The sequence below is a fragment of the Lethenteron reissneri genome, chromosome 26 (assembly GCF_015708825.2).
Source record: "Lethenteron reissneri isolate LAM-NWPU_2019-01 chromosome 26, ASM1570882v1, whole genome shotgun sequence".
Classification (NCBI taxonomy): Eukaryota; Metazoa; Chordata; class Hyperoartia; order Petromyzontiformes; family Petromyzontidae; genus Lethenteron; species Lethenteron reissneri.
In genome coordinates, this window is record NC_083804.1 from 22,487,029 (window position 1) to 22,508,375 (window position 21,347).

The 21,347-nt window shown below is 49.0% G+C and overlaps 1 protein-coding gene across 3 annotated transcripts in view; it reads right to left on the reverse strand.

The window, feature by feature from the left end:
• The window catches only part of LOC133347877 (cell adhesion molecule 2-like), a 118,298-nt gene that overhangs the window by 21,260 nt on the left and 75,691 nt on the right, over window positions 1–21,347 (reverse strand). For 2 of the 3 annotated variants that reach the window (XM_061560597.1, XM_061560595.1), the window contains exons 6-9: window positions 10,463–10,636; window positions 7,905–7,995; window positions 6,371–6,543; window positions 1,305–1,364 (exon numbers count right to left, since the gene is read on the reverse strand). In XM_061560597.1, the coding sequence (XP_061416581.1) occupies window positions 1,305–1,364; window positions 6,371–6,543; window positions 7,905–7,995; window positions 10,463–10,636 (498 nt within the window). The remainder of the gene's footprint in view (window positions 1–1,304; window positions 1,365–6,370; window positions 6,544–7,904; window positions 7,996–10,462; window positions 10,637–21,347) is intronic. The other variant, XM_061560596.1, reaches the window with a different exon arrangement.

The following is a 21,347-nucleotide window of genomic DNA, read 5'->3' on the forward strand; positions in this document are numbered from 1 at the left end:
GGCATATACCAACCGACAAGCAAGCAGCCGCCAGGGGGTCTCAGCCGAGCGGAAACATAACTGAACCAGGGAGGGAAGGTAAGCCAAAGCAATACGGTCAGTGAGTATTCTTTGTTTAACCAGCAGATGAAATAATCCATTGAACCACGTGAAATATTGCCTCGTATGCATGGGAAACTTGATACAGCTGTCGTGGCTGTGACGGTTCCACCTGAAGACGGAAGACGGAAGCTTGTGTTGCCTCCGAAACGTCGTGATTTTTATTTTATTTTACTTTTATTAATTTTTATGTTTTACCTACGTGACTTTACCAAAAAAAACCTAAGAATATGAAAACTTGGTTTAACATCAATGATGACAATTCCCTTAATCTAGATATAAAAAAAACCGAGTCTGAAGATTATTTTTCAGGGGGGACCTGCATTTGGAAGTTTGGCCAATTCCATGAATGGGTGTTTGCAGGAAACCGGAGTTCCCCATTGAAAACCCACCACGTGCATTAGGGTGTAAATACTCAAAGCTCGCCAGAGGTGGATTCAATCCACTGCTGAAATGCAATCGCATATCCAACTCGCAGCCTAAGCCTACAATCACCTGGTCTTCCCAGGCAGTCTTACATTTAGGATTTAGCCAGGCCTCAACTCTGTTTAGTGTCCGGCGAGATCGGGCACACTCCGAGTGGATGTGATCGTGAAAGAACCTGGCCTGATCCAACCAACATCCTCTGCTTATGCGATGTAAACAAAAATAACCACCCCCCAAGCAAGTGAAAATAAAAAAGAGACATTGCTACGCAACGTTTGCAGAGTTGTGCTCATTAATCACGGTCCCTGGGTAATCATAGGGAGCTGCATCTTGCTGACAATGCTCCAAACCCCAGGAGCATAGAAAATTTGTAGCGTAATGCATTGCAACAATATATATTTAAAAATAACAGCGCACGCTGGCCAACACTGCAGTGGTGGGGGCGGGGGGGGTACATGGATGTTTAAGAGCACAAAACTCACAACTCCCACCTCATCCTTTTCCTCACTCTCCCGCACCATCACCCTTCCGCATGAGCATACTGCCTCTACCTGACAAGCGTCAGGTCTCGGTGACTACCTGCATCTATTCAGCGCGAGGAGGTAGACGATGTGGTGGACCCGGGGAAAGCCTGCTGTTCTGCGTCGCCCAAACCGATTAGTCTTGCCTGGGGAAGAGGACTGTGGGAGGGAAGGTTTGGGGAAGGAATGGGGTGGAGGTCGGTGGGCGGGGGGATAAGGGGCGGGGTGGGGGGGCTTTCTCGGCTGTTTGATCCATACCTGCACGTGTCGGCTTTGCTGCAGGGGAGCTGGCGGTGGGATGGATTGTATTGGGGTGATCTGTGCTTCCGACAACAGCAAAACAAACAAACAAAACGTGCGTGCATGCATGCAAATGGTAAATGACAAAACAAAAATTCCGAAAAAAATTCGAGAGAATTTTTAAATCATAAATATGGAAGCATTTGTTATCGTGGAAACGTTTATATATAAAAACAAATATTTGGAATTGTAAAAGATAAGTAGAGACACAATAATAACCAAACACTCATGCAAAGCAAAAGCAAAATTTCTTCATGGGTATTTGGTTCATCAGTTCTGGCAGGTTTCAGTGTTGTTTCTCACAAGTACACCCACCATCGCCCTTGCACCCCCCCCCCCCCCTCCCTCAATAGGCCCCTGGGATCGGGAACACAAAGGCCCAAGTGTGCATTGGCACGAGGTGCGGGCGGGAATGAGAATGTGGTGGCTGGGCAGTAGGGATTGGGGTTCGGGGATTGGATGGTAGGCATGGAGATGTGTTGGTAGGCATCAAGGGGGCGGTGGGGGGGGGTCGTAGAGGTGTAGTGCCTGGGTGGTCAGGATGGCTGGGTGTGATGGCTGGAAGGTAGACAAGGGGGTGTGATGGTTGGCTGTTAGGAGTGGGTGTAGCCTGATATTTGTGGCGCCGAAGTGGAGTTTGCAAGTTCTCCCTTTGGTCGCATGGATTTTTCTCCGGGTCCTCAAAAATTTTCCTCCATATTTAGAAACATGCATTTAGAGTATTTGGCTGCTGTAAAATTCCACACGATAAGCCACTTCATTGGGCTATCATTTTATGGCCAGGTCGCTTCTGGGCCTTATGTGGTGAAATAAAAAAAATATGAAATAAAAAATACATATTTATATTGTAAGGCTGCGAATTCAAATATTTCTGGACGATCAATTTAATGAGTGCCACTTTGTGGGGCAAGTCAACAACAGTTTTAATTTCGGAAGACTTGTCCCTGCCATAGGAACGTGAAATTTCCACCACTGGCTCAGGGCCATAAACAAGACACAAATAGTGCCCCATGCTCCGTTGAGTAGGAAAGCACTTTAGAATTTGATTTACTGTATATTCGCATGTTTGCTTAAAATTGCCTGTAATGTGAGCGATGCATTAGTTGGGTTAACTGCTCATGCGTAGGGATGACATAAGGCAATTCATTCTCACCTTTCATCTCCTCCGGATGGCTATGGAAGTGATGATTATTTGTGCACGTTTAAATGCAAGAGGGTTTTTTTTAAGGAACTAACAAAACCACAAAAATAATCACGAATAATGATGTCTTGGTATTTCTTATAAATGTGTTTCTCTCCAAAAAATAACTACATAAAAACTACTGTTAACCGAAATAACTATTGTTCAAATATAGGAATGCCATGTTAAAAGCATGAATCTATTCCAAGACGATCAGAAGTTGACCCTAGTCTGCAAGAGAGCTTTTTCCACTGCCAAAAACAGAAAACGTAATGTAAACAAAGTCAGTCGAGGTCTCAACACTCATAAATGGACGTCGCTGATTGGCTGAGGGCATGGCTCAGGCCCACTTTCGAGCGCTTGGATTGGCCGAAATTGACGCCTGCGTGCATAGCATAAATGTACCGTTCAACATTTTAACATTAGTCGGGAAACTATGGGATCCTATGGGAGGCGAAACATTAACCAAAAAACTAATAACCGATATCACTGTTAACCGAGGGACGACTGTACTCCATCGTTTTCACATCATGCGAGAAGCAGTCTCGCCGAACATAACGGCACTCAAAAGTTCTTCCCATAAATGTGCCCTCTGCTTGTCCCTTAAGATATGATTGCATGCTAACTGCGTATACCCGTTGCTTTTCGAAAATATCTGCAAGCGAGAATGTAGTAATGAGACACGGCCGAGGACGTTCAAAATGGTTACATTCAACCAAAAGAGGGCCTGGAGACTATCCACAGCAGGTGAGGTGGGCTGATGCAATAGAATGATAGGCAAAGTTTACTTTGTGTAACCAGCTGAGATCTCGAGAGACCAGGATGAGTGAACCAGGGAATTATTTACCGACCCACACTGACTGGTGCGGTGAAGTATGGTGAAACAAGCAACCTCCATGAGTGACACGACAATGTGGGGAGGGCGCTCACCCAGTCATTGATTTATGAAGAAATATTCTTTGTTTGTTATTCCACTCTCGTTTACCCAGCAACGCCTCAATGAGTCTCGTGACATTTTCAGGAGGGTCCTTGCCAACTTTTTGCATTCGTGGGGGTGATGAACGCTACTTAGATTCCAATTGAGTCATTTGCAGGTCATTTTCAAACGTAACAAACACGGACCCAGATGTCCGGCATGTAACGGCCGAATCATCGTGAATGACATCAGGGCATCTAATGTTCACCTGGAAGCGGACGGCGCGCACAGTATTTCTGTGGTTAATTCACACAAAGTATTAATCAGGGCGAACCATCAACCTCTGCGACAAACAAGTGGCGAAGGTGGTACCGATAAGGCCATGTCACCACCCTCAAGGGTCATCTGGCCCGATTCATCTTCATCACTATCACCCCACTTTCATCTTACGATCATTCATCAAACCCATCAACACAATCGCTCAGTCTTCCTTTGCCTTCTTCATCAACTGTCGCCTGCTGCGCATGGCGCGCGAGCCTGCAGGCCCGGCATTGCACTGGCTCTTACCACGTTTGGAGCATCAAAAAGCCTGTCGGAAAAGATTACGTGCAATGTGGAGAACAAAAAAGAAGTCACGGAGCTGAGGCAGCAACCACACGCTCGTGGACCTGTGGGGAGGAGTGGGCCCCTCCTGACCTCCTCCCAGGGGCTCCCCCACGCAAGCCACGCCTCCAAATTCGTGATTGACGCCATTCCAAAAAAAGAGGGTAGGACGTGTTTTCCGCGATTAAGCAATTGACACAAATTATGTGGAAGCATTCCGCCGCCAATGGTTACGGGGCCTAACCCCAAACCATGTTTTGTTCTCTCCCGCGCTTGCGGCAAGAGGAGCGGCGGAACGTGGGGTGGATGTACATTTCAAAAGGCATAATTTGGCGAAATGGCGGTAAAAATAGCTCCACAAATCAGGCCTCATTGTATGCACCTAAAATAAATGCTTAAAGCACCACCTACGTGAACTGATTCATCAGCGAGCACATAAAAACACATCGGATAAAATGAACGCGCAGAGATCTCTAAAATTGCGGTAAGCTTCTTGGGAGGCACGGCTGAAATAAAACATGAAAGACATGCAACGGATCATTACCACGCCGACGATAATGTTAGATATGAAAAAAATACTTTGTTTTGAAGAGCAAAGAACCAGCTGAGGCGCACGGATCAAACACGAGCGCAATAAAACAAGGGAACGGCACTGAATCTGAAGTGTGCGAGGCATGGAAAACAAACATTTTCATTCATATGAGAACGAGGCGACCGAATAACAGGGACAGCCACGTCAGACGCCAATCTGGTTAGGGCAGGCGAGCGAGCTCGGACGAGAGATGTCGCGAGGAGGAATGTCGAAGAGCGAAGGATGCGACTCACAACGGAGGGGAGGGGGGGGACACACTCTCTCGGGAGCGAAGCGACGGAGGGGAAATGGTAAAGGTGAAGCGAGGACGTGAGTGAGAGCGAGATCGATTACATCTAGAACGCTGGAGATAAGCGCGTCTGCCGTCGAGCGGTGAAACGAAATTTTACTGTGCATAATGCGAACAAATGCGCATTAACATTCGTGCATAAAGGGAAGGCAAACGCTGGAATGAAAGGAAAACTGAGAAAAAAAACGTGTCGCAAATGTGACCGGGAGTTGGCTGAATGTGCTTTCCATGAGATGTCAATATTTGAAGTCAGGCCCAGTACTCATGCATACTGGATGAGGGCTACTTAACGCATACAGCAATTACCGATCGAACGTTACATTTTCTCGGCTGTATTCATCACAAGTGAACTCATTGTTAGCCATGTCAAGACATAATGTCTAAATCCAATCTGGAAAAATTACAGGGTGCCATTTACTGCACTGTCGTTTTCTTTTTGGCGATGACGGCCGTAGTAAAAATACCAGAAAGAAAAAAACCACAGCACATCAATGCAATCGTGGAAAAAATAAAAATTGCAGAAAATGTGACGGTGAAAAATGCATGCATCGCTTGGATCCGTTAACAAGTTGGACAAATTAATTTAGAGAAAGAAAACACGAAGGGAGAAAGAGAAAACGTGAAAGTCAAGTTGGCAGGCGTCAACTGCCAACAATCGCATTCTGGTTCCCATACACCAATTAGGGGCCCTCTTGGGGGGGCAACTGTCAATCATTTCGCCGACCTGATTTTGATCATGTCGGGTGAGGGAGGGGGGGGGTCGCGACACTTTGGTAAATGGCAACGAGCTCTCTTGGGAGGGTGCGTAATGTGAGCGGCGATGGCCTAATGCCGCCGCGTGCGTGGACGCGTACGCACGAGAGCGGAGGGCCGGGGAGGGGGTGGGGGGAATATAGGTCGCGCGCAGCAGAATTTGAAGGTCAAATCTAGTGACTCATATGTCACGGGCAGAAATCAGAGGAATCAACAGCGGCGCGAGTTTAAAACCTTCAGTGTCAGGCGGTGTCGTTGGTGGGAATGGCGCGGGCGGGGGCGGGGGAAACCCACTATTTAAAAAAAGTGATCTGCATTAAGGAATAAACAAACACGTTGATGTACGGCGCAGTATATTCATGAGGGAAGACACACGCGTGCGCACGCGCTCGTCCGTGCGCGCGATCGCAGAGACGTGCGCGGCATGGCAAGCGGTGCCTGCGCATAACGGAACTCCGAAATGTGTTTATCGATTGGCACACCGCTGAAGAGTCTGATGTGGGGGCAGTGGGGGGGGTGGGGGTGGCGGCGGGCAACGGTGGGCGGTGGCTGGGCTCGTCTGTTCCGCTGATCGTAGTAAGTTACGTGCGGAACGTGGGGCTGTCAGAGAGGGGCGGTGGGGGGGGGGGCAGGACGTGGGGGGAGGGAGGGAGGGAGAGGCGAGGGCAGGGCTGGGGCGTTGACGGCTCACCTTGCACGACGAGGGTGTACTCGTCGGTGGAGGAGCCCACGCGGTTGCTCGCCTCGCAGCGGTACGTGCCGTTGTCCGTCTTGTTGAGCGCGGCCAACAGCAGCTTGGTGCCCGATACGTTGGCGCGCTCGGGCATCTCGCCGTCGACGCGCACCCACTGCACCCGCTCGGGGCTGCGCGAGCGGCAGTCGGCGTGTGCGCACGCCGCGCGCGCACACACACGAGAACGCACAAAGACAAAGGCACCCAACGTATGGCCTCTAGCAGACTTTTGGGGGCAAGCTCTGTTAGCGAGTAGCACCAATGAAGGGCGGCACGGTATACGAGGGGGTGGTTGGCCAGCACCACGCCCGACCGTCTTTGTTTCCCCAGTGGCGATGTTTTTTATACACCGCACCAGGTACTCATTTGGGACCGGGTCGATTCAGATAATCGTCACTAGTGTTGGCCGTGAGCAGGAATCGTACTCGGGTCGCTGGGTTCGTAGCGCTGCGCCCTAACCGCTGGAATATCGCACGAATGCGCGTGCGCGCGTGCACACACACGTGCACGAACGGCTTCGTATGAGCAGGACAACTCTGAATAATTGAGCGTCTCGCGAATGACAATTTACACTTTGTATCGGTGGGCCCCTCCAATGCACGTGGTAGCGGTGCTATGGCCCCCAGGGAGCAACAGGCCACGGGGTTGCCTGCAGGCGCTGCGAACGTATTTCCCCGTTGCACACGCCGCACAAAAAATGAAATGTCTCACAAACCTGAATTTTATTCTTGTTATTGTACAGCAGTGGTTGCGATTTAGTAACGCGGGCTAGCGACAAAGCCGCTTAGCAGTTGTAAGGACAGTTTAACAAGAATTTTTTTACGTGTTTGCATTGGATGTAATTTTCATACGCGACGTATTAAAAAACATAAATCATTAATTGCACCGTCTGCAATAATTTCTTTTTTATTTTCCGCTAAAACGCGGCAGGCTGCAGTTCAAGAGAAAACCCTCTCGCGACAATAAAGATGAATGCAGTTAATACCACAACAAACATATTCACACCTGCGACATTGCCCCAACCACGGTTATTAACCCATTTATTAAGAATTTCGAGGATAACAAAAGTTTATTTTAATATCAAAATATTATTTGCGTCGACCTCTCCAATCGGGGGGGACTTTTCTCATAGATGCATTCACAAACGCTTGCAAGTGTCGTCCCAAAAAAACATGATAATAATGTTTTATGCTAATATCTTAACCGTTTCCTAATCTGTCCTACAGGACATGATAGAGGCATGGACGGGTTTAAGGATCAATTTTGTTTAAAATCAATCAGTTCGCAGCTGACTTTGTTCCCCAGAGGTGACAGGCTGGAAAGAGGAGGAGGGTGATGGTTGGGGAGAAGCCATTAGGGTTGCTGAAAAGCAATCGACCACAATTTAGTACAGGGCTTAGGGCGGAACGTGGCAGAGCATAATTGGGACTCGATCGAAAAAAAAACTTTAATGCTAAATACGCGAGCAGGGAGGAGGGGTGCACGGTCACACCTGGGCTTGCTCGTGGCGTTGCAGATCAACTCCAGTTTGTCTCCCTCGCGGACGCTTCTGCTGGAAGCGATGATGTTGATGATGGGTTTGTCTGTGACAAGAAAATTGCAGATGTTTTTATCTTTCCACGAGCTCTTTAGTAATTAAATAGACAGACGAGAGCAAAAGCGGCATCCACTCATGCACGGTCACAGCCCCCCCCACCCCACCCACACACAAGTCACGAACACAACGACGGCAACAACGGCAGCTGTGCAATTCGGCGGTGACTTTCGCCGCGGCTGCTCGTGCCAGGCTAGGTGCGCTCGGAGGCTGCGAGCAGTGGCGAAGGCTCGATGGTGGCAGATTATTGATTATCATGATTAATATTGGGAGATTATTGAGATGTTTGAACAGAACCCCCCCCCCCCCCCCCCACATGTTATGATTCGACCACACCGGGTGAGTGGCAGGTGCACGACTCACACGCCCCACGGCGTTATTACCCAGCAATTGATGCAAGATTAACTCCCACACTTCCCATTGTTATGCACAAAGACAAAGATCCCCCCGTCCCCCTGTAGTCTTCAAAGACCTTTGGGGCAAGTGGCGTTAGCGAGTAGCAACTATGAAGGCCAGCAAGGCACACGAGGGGGTAGGGTGGCCAGCACCACGCCCGGCCGCCTTTGTCTCCCAAGTGGTGATGTTTGCGCATCGCATCGGGCCTCATTTGAGGCTGCGTCGACCTAGGGGAGGCCCAGGACCCATTTAGATAATTGCCACCGGTGTTGGACGTGAGCGGGAATCGAACTCGGACGGCTGGGTTCATAGTGCAGCGCGCAATCCGCTGCACTACCGCTATCCACACACACGTGGACATTGAAAGATGAAAGATTCCCCATGTAACTATTCAGAGCGCTGCCGCCATTAAGACAAATATCCCCCAAATAGCCTTCACAGACTATCGGGCAAGTGCTGCCAGCGATAAACTATGAAGGCCAGCACGGCACGCGATGGGCTGGGTTGCCAGCACTACGTCCGTTCCGCCTTTGTCTCCCTTGTGGCGATGTCTCACACACCGCACCAGGGTACTCGTTTGAGGTTGGGTCCACACGCACGTACACACACGTGAACGCTCACACACACGGCACACGACACACAGATACAAGCATGTACAGGGCTTGCCACAAAAAAAGGGCTGCGTGTGACCGCCAATGCGTCTTACACTCCGCACGCATCGCGAGCCTCGCGAATTAAACACCGCCGCTGCAGGGTTTGCGCCTCCGTTTGCCCGTTTTCCATGGCTCGTGGCGAGGAACGCATTAAGCCCACAGCCACAGCCAACGCACGCACCGTCAGACAGTAAATAATTACACTTCAGTTGCGCATGCGAGACGTCAAGAAAAGTAAATTTTCTGAAACACTGCACGAAAAGATTAAATACCCCGCGGGGCTTAAAGGAATACACATTGCTTAACACTGGTGGACAAACTGAGCTCCGTTGAGCAGAAACTGTCGTATAAATTCAAATGTCGCATGTCCACACAGCTTAACGGCTTTAGAACGGCAAAATATTTCTCGTCGGATGGACTGCTGTCAATAGAATCGCCGCAGTCACGGACGTGGTGAGATGGGTTACAGCATGTTCATGTTCGCATCGTGCTCTCTCATCGACACACCACGTGTTGTTGCCGTTTCAGATGTTTGTTGTTGGCATGCCTCACGCGCGTGTTTGAGTGCCTTTCTAGATTTGAAGCTTTCGTGACTGCAAGGATTCATACTCTTAGGTTTTTTTCGGTAAAGTCATGTAGGTAAAAATAAATAATAAACGTAAATAATAAAATGATAGAAATAATAATAGAAATAAAATAATAAATTCACGACGTTTCGGGTGCAACACAAGCGTCCGTCATCAGGTGGGACAACCACAGCAATATAAAATTTTATATAAAATTGGAGTTTGTTTGGCTGTTATAAATGTCCACATGTTAAGCGACTTCGTTGAGCTATCATTTGTGATGGCCAGGTTGCTTCTGAAAAAGAGCTGTACAGCTCAGAGGGCCTTAACTGATCAAATAAAGTTGAGTAGTTTGGGAACCTGGTGGGTGGGTTTGGCTGGGATTCCCACGGAAGCCTTACCCAGGCCACGCGAGTACCAGGCCGGGCTGCACGCTTCACTCAATCCGGGCCACGCTCAGAAGCGGTAAACAACGTGCTCAGGTCAATTTCAGCACTCAGTTTTTGTTTAATAAAAAAGACAACAACCGGCAGAAACATTTAGAAGTAAAAAAATTTTTTTCTGGGGATATCGTCGCTTCATCCACGCAAATAGTAGATTGTATTATTGTGATTTGAGCCAAGCTCGGACCTCCTAAGAACGTACGTCGAACTTTCCCCGCACCGCACGTAGCCAACCGCGCTAATTGGAAGCACGGCAGAAGAAGGGCCGAGCGATGGCCCAGCTCTGCAGCGTTCCAGTGGCTCGCGGCGGAGATGCGTGCGGCGCTCGTGAATTGTGTGTGGGGCGCCCGCGGTGGCAGTGCAGGGGTGACGGTGCAGTGGCGGTTGCGGTTACGTACACAGAACTTCGAGGGTGCGGTGCGAGCGGAGGGGTGGGCCACCCCGCAGGGCCGGGTGCTCCACCTGGCACGTGACCGGCGCCCCATCGTCCTCGGGGGCGGCCAAAAACTCCACGTGGCTCACGAGCGAACTCGTGCGGCCGTTCTCCTCCACCTCCCACGTCGTTTCGCCCGCTGTTCCAAAAACAAAGTGATGTCAGCGAGCAGCGCCTATGAAGACCGGCACGGCACACGAGGGGGTAGCGTGGCCAGCACCACGCCCGACCGCCTTTGTTTCCCCGGTGGCGATGTTTTTATACACCGCACTAAGTACTCATTTGACCTAGGGGAAGCCCAGGACCGGTTCAGATAATCGTCACTGGTGTTGGCCGTGAGCGGGAATCGAACTCGGGTTGCTGGGTTCATAGCGTAGTGCTTTAACCGCTGCGGTATCGCCGGCTGCTCACACACATATGACAGCAATACCATAACAATGCCAACAATTACAATAATGACACGCTTCCGATTAGCATGGTTGGCTAAGTACGGTGCAAAAGAAGTTCACAATTAGTACGTACATAATCGAGGAGCAGTCAACGCGTCGTTATCCACATAGTTAAGCAGTGAGTATGAAATCATGAAAGCCAACCCCCAACCTACACAATAAATCATTTCAAATGGAACATTCGTCACTGAGCCGGCATCTCTATGAACTGGACATCGATCTTGCAGCAATTACGTATATGCCGTTTTCTGTGGGATTTTAGTGGAAAAGGGAATGCGCAACTCCTGAAATGCCGGCGGACAAGTCTTCTGGAATAAAACGCACTGGCCATGACCCCGCAAAGGCGTGCATATGAATGATCCCATACGGTAACAGCCACCCCACCCCCCACCCCACCTCACCATGTATGCCTGGAGAAATGCACGCATGGATCACCAGTCATGCACGGGTGGACTAAAAGCACACGACCGCGAGGGTAGAGACGGGGATGCACACAGATGTCCGCACTCGTACCCAGGGACAGGCACAAAAATGATTCAGCATTGCTGCACAATTGATCACGAGTTCAAGTAGCGGGCATGTGTACACTGTGACAGTCATGTACACAAACACACAATGAGATCCCCATACCACCCGGAGAGCCACACGGACTGTTCGTGTAAGTGATGTTTGTGAGCAACTGTCAATGCAGTCTTGTTCTTATTTTGAAGCCTTCTTCATTGCCCACTTCCCTTGCTCGTCCCTCCGATCGCCCCTCCACTCCGCCCCCCCCCCCCCCCGATAGCCCTTTTGTGACCCTCACGTGTGCCCTCCGTGGCGGCCACTCTTTCCTCAGCCTTGGCACTGCCCCTGCCATCTAAATCGCTGTAAAATTGTGCCGCTTTTAAACTCTATTGTAGAGCGCCTTGAGCTAAGGCGCGCTATGCCAATATAAGGCACAGTGTGCAAGTGAGTAGAGTAACCACAACACCAGGCTTGACCACTTTTGTCTCCCTATTTCTCATATTCCCATTCAAGGTTGAGTTGACCCAAGGAAAAGCCCTGACACCGTTTCCCACTGATGTTAGCCATGGCCGGGAATTGAACTCAGGTCGTGAGGGCCGTGGTGCAGTGCGCTAACCACTCCGTCATCTCTTGCCATGCACACGGATTCACCCATATCACATTAAGCCGTATTCATCAGGCACGCGTGACGCATCACATTCCAATACTTGAACATAAATGACATGTGCAATGCGTTGCCCACAGAGGCAAAGCTGGAATTACATTAGCGTCAAATTCCATTACAATGATGTTGCATTAAACAAAAACAACAACAAAACCCCCAATATTGTCTTGTACACACGTTTCAGAAATAAACATTCGGCCCTTTTAGCAAAAAAACACTACCGCACGCGATTGTGCGCACACAAAACGTGCGTGCACGCACATACATAATGAATCCTGCCCTGCAATTCCCTTTCAAATGCCTCTCTCGTCTGGGCTCCAAGCCCGCCTCCCCTCCCTTATCTCTCTCAGTTCACTTCTCCCCTTGGCACTCCCCCCTCCCTCTCCCGCGCCTGCCACTCGCACACATCAGACATTAGGCTCGGACAGCACAGCAGCCACGGACGGTGTTTCCCCAGTCCGATGCGCGTGCACTGGCGCACTGAGCGCTTCTACTGGGGCACACGGGGCCGCGAGCCGCCGCCACGGCAAAAGATGAAACTGTCCAACGGATTGCTTGACACGTCGGCTTTCACGGCCAATATTGTCCCTAATAACCGCACTTAATTGGCTGTGTCGGGTGGTGGCGGGTTTAACGACACATTTATGTTTACGCGATCTAAACCCCTCCCCCCCCCCCCCCCAAATCACTTTTTTATGTCCACGGATTGTTGCATGGTCAAACTGTGAGAGATGGCAATGGGCTTCGGGAAGCCTTAATCAAGCGGTAGATGAATCGAGATCGACGACGATGACGTTCGCCGAAGATATGTGACGGTGGGCTGTGGGTAAAAAAAAACATCTTTCATATGTGTTCCTAGGCCACACGTTTCCATGGAATCGTATGGCCCCGTTTGATATTTTAACAGTATTAACACATTGCTAATTAGGATTGGTGGCGAAAAAAAATAATAATCGTAACCTTGTTTGTCGCGGGGTGTGGGGAAGTTGAGGCAGGTTTAACCTTTATGTGGTATCCCTGAATTAATCTTATAATTAGCGCGAGCGCAGCTTTCATTACTTTCCGGCGGCGTCATTAGGCTCGCGTGGAACTCGCGGCGTTCAGGGACTGCACGCGATAAGACTTCGCGGAGCCTCAAAACACGGGGGGAAGCCTCCGTGCACTTTTATGGCCGTGACGACTCCGTGAGAGGGAAGCAGGGCAGCAATCAGTCGCGAGCATAAAACACGGACATTAATAAGTAAGGAGCCTGAGCCATGGGTAAGGGTAAAAACCAAGGGAGTGTCTCCCTCTCTCTCTTCTTACAAATGTGTAAATTTCCCTTTACATGAGCGGGGTGGGTGGGAGGGCTGTTTTGCGAAGGCCCACAATCGAAGCACGGCGCCACGTTGGAAGGGAGTCATACGCGACCGTCGCAACTGCTCCGCTGCACGGCCCGTCGGGATGAATCACGTGCCCTGGTTAGAGACGGCCGAGTGGAAGCGGTGGGCTGTGTGTGTGTGAGCGCGCGACTGGACTCGCATCGCACGGAGAGGTATCGCTCAACTTTAATAGCAACAAGGTTGACACACACACACACAAACAACAGCTGCTGTTGCTGAGACTCATAGGTGAGGAATCCAAGCCCCCCCCTCCCCCCCCCAATGCATTTCCTAGCAGTCGTTTGATGAAGGCTCCATCTCCCCTCTCGAGGTTGTCCTCATGGGGACTCTGTGATGTTGCTCTGCCTGCCCAGCCTGTCTCTGGGGCTCGTTGGTGGTATTGTTGTTGTCGTTGTTGTTGTTGTTGATTCCGGGCCCAAAGTTGCATTTATCACAGGCTGTCTTGCAGTGTTTCTTTCCCCCTCATATTAAATTCCCTCCCCAATAAACTAAACCAATTTTATTTTATCAGACAATGGCCACTGAGCTATATAGCTCTTTTTCAGAAGCGACCTTGCTATCACAAATGATAGCTCGGCGAAGTGGATTATAATGCGGATATTTATAGCAGCCAAAATAAAAATCTCTGAACGCGTGATGTTGATTCTAAACGTGGAGGGGAAACTCGAAGGGCCCGGATAAAAATCCACGCAACCACGGGAAGAACATGCGAACCGCAAATATACAGCAGGCGTCAGGGTCGGGATCGAATCCACAACCTCATGCATACCAGGCGAAAAAGTTAACATCTCGCAGTCAGTGTTTTTATTGAAAATTTGGGTGGACTTCTTGGTCGTTAGGAATGCAATGGCTTTTGAACGGTACAATATTACACAGCTAAAAATGTATCTTGCTGGAAGCTGTTCTACTATATGTTAATAATATATTCACTACATTATTATTTATTGTTAATTAATTGGTAATATCAGGTTTATGACGGAATATGCTCAGGCCATTTGTTCAATGATAAAAAAAATATATATTTATTGATCCAAGAAAGCCACAAAGAGTCCAACGATTCTGTTTCAGGAGGGACCTGCTACATTAGGTTTTTATTTTAAGATGTTTTCAACCAATCTATGAGTGTTTATACAAGTGGGAGAGAACCGGGGCACCCAGATACATCCCCATGTAAACTATGTATTTTACCAGGTATGGCGCACTGATCCATGTAGCTCCTTTTCCGAAGTAACCTGCCAATCACAAATGATAGCTCAATGAAGCGACCTATCACGTGAAAATTGATAGCAACAAATAATCTAAATGTATGTTGATTCTAAATGTGGAAAGAAAAGCCTGAGTACTTAGAGTAAAATCCACACAAGCACAGGGAGGGAGACATGCAAACTCCAAATATGCAGCAGGCGTTAGTCGGGATCGAACCCACAACCTCCTGTACACCAGATGAGGTAGTTAACATCTTGCAACAATGCACGAAGGGGCAATACTATATCACCATACAGATGGAAACAGATGGCGATTAGTTCGCTTGTAGTACCGCCATCTCCTGGCGAACCAGGGTATGGCACCTCCAACATTTGTGCAGTGATTCACCAACTATCGCTGCTGCCTCCACAGTGCTGGATCACAGGCCACGTGCGTAGCCACTCCTGGCCCGCCGCTGTTACCCAGATGTCTCTTGAAAAAGGAATGTTAGTCTCAGTGGCTCTCACCTGCTACAGTAAAGGGTGGTGTACACTACATGTAGGTGATACCAATACATGGCTATACATTCTATGTGTTGACTCAAAGACAGATTATCATTTAAAAATGTAACCCATCTAGAATTATTTGGAGTTTTGTGTGTTTTTTTAAATGCATGTAGGTGATGCCACAACAGCAAGAACATACAGGAATACGAAGGGGAAGCGCTTAAAAAAATCACCTCCCAGTTATAGAGCAATGATGGTCTGTGGTAGTACACCACCGCCAATGCAGTCTGTAGCTATGTTTTTTTATTTCCTCAAATCAGTTGGTCAGTTTATTTCAGGTAAGGACTAAGTAGCGGCCCGGCCAAAACGACTGATTCGATGGTAGCCAGCACATTAGATGGGGAGGGGTTGCAGGAACTGCAAATATAAAAAACAGGATCCCCGGTTTAAAATAGCCCGCTAGCTGGCTTAACGGGATCATCCGTGTAACAATTCAAACAAACTAAAACTTTTAAAACATGGCTAGTAAACAATGAAAATTGTGTATGATGAAAACCTAGCTTGCCATCCATAGTCAGATTATGCATGACGCGAGTGATAGAAACTGAAACTTGCCATTTAACATGCCATTGAAATTCGGCATGAATTCTATTATAATTGCATTTCCTATTTTGCATCGAAAAAGTCCTTCGAAAAAGGGAATTCTCAAATTCCAGTCACAAATCGCTTTCCTCGTGGCATTCACAAGCGTGGTAGTAAATAGCCACAAAGCAATGACCTCAATGCAGATAACGATTGTGGTCTTGGGATATCGAGATTAAAATGTTTACATCTTTACATAAGGATTGCATTCAAACAGATGTTATCATATAATATATATTTCTTGAAAATTGTAAAAAAAAATATTTCTTGGAGGAACTATTTTATCATCTTAATGCACCACGATTGCCTGCCTGAGTCTGTTTGGAAAAATGATAAACAGATTTTATTTTTAGTTGCGGCAAGAGAATGAGTCCTCTTAGTGAGTGACATTCGTCCTTAATCAGTGCAAACCCTCTGTTTGTCATGCACTGTGATCACTTAAGCAGGGCCCTCTGTGGACTAAGTGGCACGGCAATTACTGCAAATAATGCAATTGTGACATGTATACGGCCATTAGAAGAACCAAAGCCACTTATAAACGCTCAATTGTTGAACGTATAAAGTCATTCTGCCTTGCTCTTAAAATATTTAATGCCTGGAAAAATATATAAAATGTGCACTGAACTCCCCCCGCCCCCACCCACCCACCCCGCTTAAATCATGCTCGGTATAAAATGCCACCGCACCGACAATGCTTCTTTATGAAGCCATAAGCTGCCGTTTTAACATTTCTGGAATAGCTAACCACATGGCACACGTGCTAGAGACGACACACACACACGGAGCGCGAAGCATAACTGAGTCGGCAAAAAAAAATCTCACAGACGAACCCCCGCCGCGGAAGCGCCGGGCATTGTAAATCCGAGACAAAAAGGTCATTAGGCGCTGGGCTTTTTCAAAGCATCCATTAGGATTCGTCACTTCCCCGCACAGCCTGCGTGTCCAGGGGGGGGGGAGGGAGGGGGGCATTAACCGAGGGTCTGATTTGCGTAGCAAGCAGTTGTTGCCGCTCGGCCTGCAGCACAATTGGCGAGATAAGTAGCTCGCAGAGCCGGCTGATCCCCACCCACCCCCCTCCCCGGTTGTGCTGAGTGCCACACATTTTTTTATTATTAAACTGCCTTAGAATTAAAACGGACCGAGCGTACATTAGAAGCGGGCGAGTGACCCCTCTGGGTGGGGGGCGGTGGCGGCGAGCACCGGGCTGTAGCGGAACAACACTGCGGCGGGGGGAAGCGAGCGGCAGTGACCCCCTCCGCGCAAGGGTTCGCGCGACCTCTCTTGCGCGACACAGACAACGCTTGGGCTTTTTTGTTTCTGAGTGGAGCGGAGTGCGTACGCCGTGCGCGCGCGCGCGTGCGCGTGCTGTATGCGCGCGCGCGTGCGCGCTTTGTATGCACGCGCGCGTGCGTGTGTGCTGTATGCGCGCGCGCCCGTGTGTGTGCGCGCGTAAATGGAAGTGCGCGGCTGGGTTAAGGTTGACCGCCCTCAGCAAAATGTGCACGGAATACGGTCGGCTGGCTGCATCCTCTTACTTATGCATGTGATGGCTTTTACGATTGTCGAAATGGACAAAGGAGATGCGTGAGTTATGGTTCGCGCTTACAGTGGCAAAAAAAAAAATCACACACACACCAACCCCCTCTGCCCGCAGCCCTCCCTCCCTCCTCACATCAGTGAACCTACCGTTAAATTTATTTCACAAAGAGAGCTATGATATATGGAAAAATTATCATTGTCATCATCATCGTGTGCCAGGCTCAGCTCCAGCTCCTCGCGGACAGGGGTGCCAGTAGAGGTGTTTTGTGGGGGGCCACCAGCATCGTGATTCACCACTAGCGAGGGTGAACTTGAGTGGGGGGGGGGAAGGGACATTTAATGGTACAGGTCCCTGCCCGGCACCTCCCCCCCCCGCCCCCCCGAGCACTCACGGTTCATTCACCGCTGGATGAGAGCCTCCCCCAAGCCACCACAACCTCTCACGGTCTTTCATATCTCTTCTATGTATGTACACGATGGAACTTCTTTTGCACCGTACGTAGACAGCCGTGGTGTGAATTGGAGGTGTGGGGGAATGACGACAACGCTAAAACACAAAAAGCAGAGGGAGTGTTTGCGACGACTCCGTCTGCTTTCACGAGAAAAGCCCTTTCGAGAGGGAGGAGGAAGCCAGCGTTGTGGATCGTCCACTTGACGCCTCAAGGCTAAGCTCCCACTGACAATAGCCCTGGGATCACCACCGAGCTCAATCCACCTTTTGTAGTCGTCCAGATATTTCCCCGCCCGACGCCTTGCATGTTATTGGCATCATCGTCAGCGTCATTAGCGACAGCCATGGTCAATCCACGGCTGGACGCGCGCTTCCACTAAAGCCACCGTCACCTCCCGTGATCCCACAATGTAACAATTCACGGTGCAATGAACACTCGAACACGGAACTGATAAATCATCGCTCCATCTCCCCGGTTGACATTCTCCCGGATGCGTTCCATTGAAGAGGATATATATATATAACATGTGTGTACAATATATACATATGCAACGATCACGTGACATTGATGTGTGGGAATTTGTGGGAAGCTTTTAGCAGATGGGATCTGCAGAATCATGTGCTTAATTACTCCCACTTTGCCTCGTCTCACTGTGGCTTTTCTCCACCTCCTCCCTCCTCCTCCACCCCCACTCTACTCCGTGTGCCTCGCTTCTTCTCTTCACCATTGTCTAGTCAAGGAGCATAAACCATCATGCGAAATCTGGTCATCCTCGCAGCGGCTTTTGGCTCGCCATCGACCGCTTTCAGATGCGCTTCAGCAGCCTTCTGGAACGCTCTTCCTTCCGATATTAGGAAGCCACTGGAGCTATGCACTTTTAAATCATCATCTCGATTGAAAACTCATTTATCTCGGACAGTTTTTTTTGTGTTGAGTTTGATGTCCTCCCCCCACACCTCCATTAGCCTGGTTTGCTACGTAAGCTGCAGAGAAGTTCAACATTTATACGCAGTTTTCATATCCTCGTTCCCACGATGTAACAGCTCGTTTACCTTCAGCCCTGAGCATCAACGGAAGCAATTCAACATAAGCTCAGACGAATCTTTGTTTATGCACACATTTTCTGGCTCGAGGAGACAGTGTGCAAAGGCCAAATTATGAGATTGCAGCAGAAGCCGGATATAGGCAATTGGGGTCGTTAACATTTGAGTTTTTTTCCCCCACTCCCGGTAAACCGCGTGAGAAAAAGCGGTCACCGGTTTACCGCGAGTACAGAAATATCTCGGGCCCATAGACGTAACTTTTTTTTTTACCATTTCACCCGAGATGTGAAGGCCAAATGCACCACGCAGTGACTCAAGCCGCCATGCCGTTTGCACATTTGTAGGTGCCAATCGGTGCGTCTATTAAAAACGTCCCGCTGGAAAAAAGAAAAATGGCTACCCGTTTCCGGCTCTCTTTCGGAAACAAATAACCGTGTCTAACAACCCTAATAAGCACACCTTGTAATCACGCTTCTGATATACGCACACATGAACTTGACTCTCAAGTGGTGTGTTAATATGCAACTTGAAAACATAATTATCACCACCGGTGGCAAAACATAATTACCACCACCATACCACCACCCGATATTTGCAGATTTCCTATTCAACGTTTGTTTTTAAAAGGGGTAACTGATACTTCTCACAGCAACAGCAGCAGCAACAGAGCATGGCATTTGGCTTGGCGATAGCGATATGTGCAGACGTCCTACTCCACGTTTGTTTTTAAAAGGGGTAGCGGAAACTTTTCACAACAGCAGCAACAGCAACAGAGCACGATGCCCCACGCTGCTCTTACGACACGATGCCCCACTATAGCAAGTGCAGAATTACTGAACCGGAATTGATAGCTTGAAAGCATTTAGCGCGGGGCCTTTGAAAGTGCGCGGCCTGTAGCGTATGAAGCTACTTTTGCTACGAGGATCATCCGGCACCGGAGGAACAGCCGCGCGTTTCATCTTGCGCCGGGGATGCATCGCCTGCCACCGCTTCACCCTCTTTGCCTGGACTACTTTCGCTGCGCCCATTCACCCCTCGTAGCCCACAGCGCGCGGCGGCGGGGGGAGCTTGACCTGACGTGTGTCTGTAAACAACCGCCTGTTGAACAATCGCTTGAGGAAATATCCACCAGTAAACACGGACGGGGCCACTGCGGTGTTGTATCGAGTCGCTTGCCTTTCACATTGGGGTTTAATTCAGTTTCCTTGAGTAGTCTCCTTTACCCCCCTCCCCCCCCAATACGCATTTGAGGGGTTACATCAGGGGCCGTTCATAAATGACGTCACGCGATTTTGGACGATTTTTGACCCCCCCCCCCCCTCGTCACACGGCGTCACAAAAAGTCAGACCCCCCCTCAAATATGACGTCACAAAGCTCTGCCCCCGCCCCCCAAAAGCATATTTTGAAAATAAAACATGCTTCAAATCGCTTTAAACTATTGTCATTGTAGTTCGTATTTAATGTGGCGCTGCACTCTGATGTTGTAGGAGAAAACATTTATAAAAAAGTCACAAATGTCTGACCCCCCCCCCTCGTAGGTGCGTGACGTCATTTATGGACGGCGCCTCATATTAAAGCATCCAATTGTCATTGAACATTACCTCAGAGGAATTAATAAATGGGTAAGCATTTACACGTTGCTATACGCTGTTGAAAACGGTAATTGTGGTGGTGGTTCTTGCGTTTCATCGCAATGGCTGCTCCCGCTTTTATGATGAAGTTCTCTGAGATCAATGGCCATACCCCTCCCGGCACAGAGGTCTTCAATGGTGTAGTTAATTGATGACATGTTTCAATTAACAAGACACGAGACCTACAATTGTATCAGTCGTGTCATCGCATGTGGGACATCATCAGCGGGTGGCTGAGCTACTATACCGCTCAGGCTAGCGCCGTTTCAAAAATTGCAAATTTGTACTTAAAGATTTCATACCTCAAAACAATGTGAAATGTGCTATCGCGCATACAGTACAACAACAATATGTTATCAAGAGCACACAAACACCGCGATGCCGCGTGTGTGAGTGAGAAATCCAATCCCCTCAATAAACAAGGACATCTTCATGCCACCACTGCACAGGCTCAAACCCAGAAAACCTTTCTGGCAATATGCAAAGAACCTCCACGACGAAGACGACGACAAGACCACCGAAGCACGATGGGGGGAAGCCCTGGGCAAAGACTGCTGCAGAAATCCATCGTCAGCGACCCAACAATCCTCCAACCCGGATCTGGCCTGCCGAGGAAGATCTGCTCCTCCTTGAATCGGATCCGGACATTCCGTGGAAGATGTGGCCACTTTCTCCATGAATGGACAATTAACGAGAGTCAAGTTTGTGATTGTGGTGGTGCGACACCTCAGACCGTGCGACGTATCGTGAACGACTGCTCCAATCAGAAGCAGTCGAAAGGAAATCAAATCTCGACATCAGTTTGCAATTTGTCGCAATCCCCAAAAATGCCATACGAATGATTATAAAAAA